Raw genomic sequence first — 2,496 nt, 5'->3', positions numbered from 1 at the left:
CCAAACTGGAAGCACAGGTGAGAAGAGGGGCTCACTTACCAGAACCCCAAAGGTACTGACTCCTGTGGGAGTGAGGACCCAGTCGAGGGAGTAAAACTCCTTCAGCTCCAGGGGGCTGAGAAAACCACATTCTCAGAGTGAAGAACACAGAAAAGCCCCTTACACTTCTGGCAGGGAAGAGAATGTGAACGTTTTGAAATATGCCTGGAGTAGTCTGTGCTCCTTAGCAAAGACCTGGCCTCAAGCAGAGCCTAACCAACGTGGGGAAGGGAAATGCCCAGCCATGCCCTGTTGCCTTCCTTCCTACCTACGTGGGAAAAGAAAGGTCACAGGCAGGGGCAGCTCCTGAAAGACTGAGACCTGGTCACAGGGGGATAGAATGCCTCTCCCACAGCAAGTATGGGTGCCCCGGTGGGGCCAGAGGCTGGAGCTGAGCACTGGGAAGCCTTGTCTGGAATGTACACAGACGGGAAGGCTTATACCTGCAGCTGTGAAATAGAATGGTGCAGCGACAGGGAACACACTATGGCAGTTCTTCAGATAATGAAACATAGAATCCACTACTAGGCACTGAATGAATGAAATACTCATTATTAATAGTAGCCAAATAGTGGAGATAGTTTAAATGTCCAGCAAGTTGCTATTGGATGCAAAATGTGGTATATCCATATGACAGAGTATTATTTGGCCATCAGAAGGAAAGGAGTATTGATAGATGGTAACACAAAATCATGCTTCAAAACATTATCTGAAATAAAAGAAGCCACTCACAGAAGAAAACACATTACAGAATGCCACACACATGACGTGCCAGATGAGGAAAATCAAGAGAGAAGCCAAAGAGATCAGTGAACGCCAGGAACTGGGAAAGGAGGAAATCGGGAAGGACTAAATGATCCATACGGGATTCAGTTTTTGCGTTGCAAAAATGTTCTGTCATTAAACATTAGTAATGGTTGCATATCAAGAATGTAGAAAAAGCCACTAAATGATATGCCATAAAATGGATAAAGCAGCAAATTGTGTTATGAATTTTACATGAATAAAAAAACCAAGTAATATAAAATACAAGTTACATAAATTATAGGAACAGAAATTAAAGATTAGGCAATCACAGCCCTTCGTACATCCTGCTCTAGTGGAACCTGACACTCAGTAGTGGGTCCATCACCCTAGTGACAACCAGTTCAACCACATGCAAAACAGGAAATAGAAACTTTGAGAAATTAGATGTACCCTAGAGTAGGAGGGACCCTAAGCACCTATCAGCATCCAGAGCACACCTGCTCGCTCTCTGCATCAGGAATTCATTTCCCAACGCTTCTTCATCTGGGACAGCTGCCTTTTTGAAAGCTGGAGATGATAAAGGAGAATAAGGTGGACATCCTGGAGGTGCCCCAGAGATCAGCTCCCATGGCGACCACTGTGATCAACATCCAGCCGGAGACGTTCGTGCCCGACCACATTGTCTGGTCCCTGTTCAACACGATCTTCATGAACTGGTGCTGCCTGGGCTTCGTGGCATTTGCCTACTCCGTGAAGGTGTGTGGGGGCGGGGAGGGGGGATTCTCCCAGAAAGCCCAGAAAGTGCAGGTGAGCCTGTGGAGGGACACCTGCCCAGAGGGCACTTGGGGTGTGGGGAGCCCCTGTGTGTGTGTGTGTGTGTGTCTGTGTGTGTCTGTGTGTGTGTGGCTAGTGTAACCATTCCCAGGGGGAACAAAGAGTGAGGCCACATGGGAGTGCATGGGAAGGGAAGGGTCAGCCTATGACCCCACCATCCCAAAGAAGTTCTCCTTCCCAGAAAAATTAGGGAAATAACATCCTCCACACTCTGGACTCAGACCTCAAGTCTGGTCCAGAGTGGACACAACGTACTCAAAGGCTGTTCCGCCCTGATGGGGCGTGAGGCCAGTGAAGAGGCCGTGCAGAAGGGCAGGCCCCGGGGTCTGCAGGAGAGGCTGAGAGCCTGAAGAAGGAGCTGGAGGCCCCTAGAGGGAGAGGACCCAAGGGGCCCTGTCCTGCTCAGGCTCCAGGGAATGGGGAGGGTGGGTCCCCGACCTGGGTGAAGGGCCTGTGGACGGGGACCAGCCTGGCTCTCACCAGGACCCGCGCCTGATCCCACTCTCCATCTCTTCTCCCCAGTCTAGGGACCGGAAGATGGTCGGTGACATGATTGGGGCCCAGACTTATGCCTCTACCGCCAAGTGCCTGAACATCTGGGCCCTGGTCTTGGGCCTCCTTCTGACCACTGGATTCATTGTTCTTCTGGTGTTTGCCTCCCTGACGGCCTCCAGTATCATTTTAAGGGTTATGCAGACGAACGGGGGCTACCACTAGCTGCTCAGGGCAGGAGACGCCAGTCCTCCACCGTCCCCTGCTGGCCGGGCTTCCCATGCTTCCCGGGCTGTTGGTCCCGTCCCTCAGCACCCAGCCCTTCACCCTGTTATAGAGATTACCTGACCACAACTGAATGCAATAAAATACACTTGTGTGTGA

At 50.9% G+C, this 2,496-nt stretch overlaps 1 protein-coding gene across 1 annotated transcript; it reads left to right on the top strand.

Annotated features, from left to right (window-relative positions):
- The first annotated feature begins 1,239 nt into the window (after positions 1 to 1,239).
- Positions 1,240 to 2,496, top strand: LOC120223423 (interferon-induced transmembrane protein 1-like). The gene is made up of 2 exons (XM_039221534.1): positions 1,240 to 1,542; positions 2,143 to 2,496. The coding sequence occupies exons 1-2, from the start codon at positions 1,360 to 1,362 to the stop codon at positions 2,335 to 2,337; spliced, it is 378 nt and encodes a 125-aa protein (XP_039077465.1). The 5' UTR covers positions 1,240 to 1,359; the 3' UTR covers positions 2,338 to 2,496.

The sequence above is a fragment of the Hyaena hyaena genome, unplaced genomic scaffold (genome assembly GCF_003009895.1).
Source record: "Hyaena hyaena isolate Hyena2069 unplaced genomic scaffold, ASM300989v1 scaffold_989, whole genome shotgun sequence".
Taxonomy (NCBI): domain Eukaryota; kingdom Metazoa; phylum Chordata; class Mammalia; order Carnivora; family Hyaenidae; genus Hyaena; species Hyaena hyaena.
The sequence above is the reverse complement of the archived record's forward strand: the minus strand, read 5'-3'. Positions and strand labels throughout refer to the sequence as shown.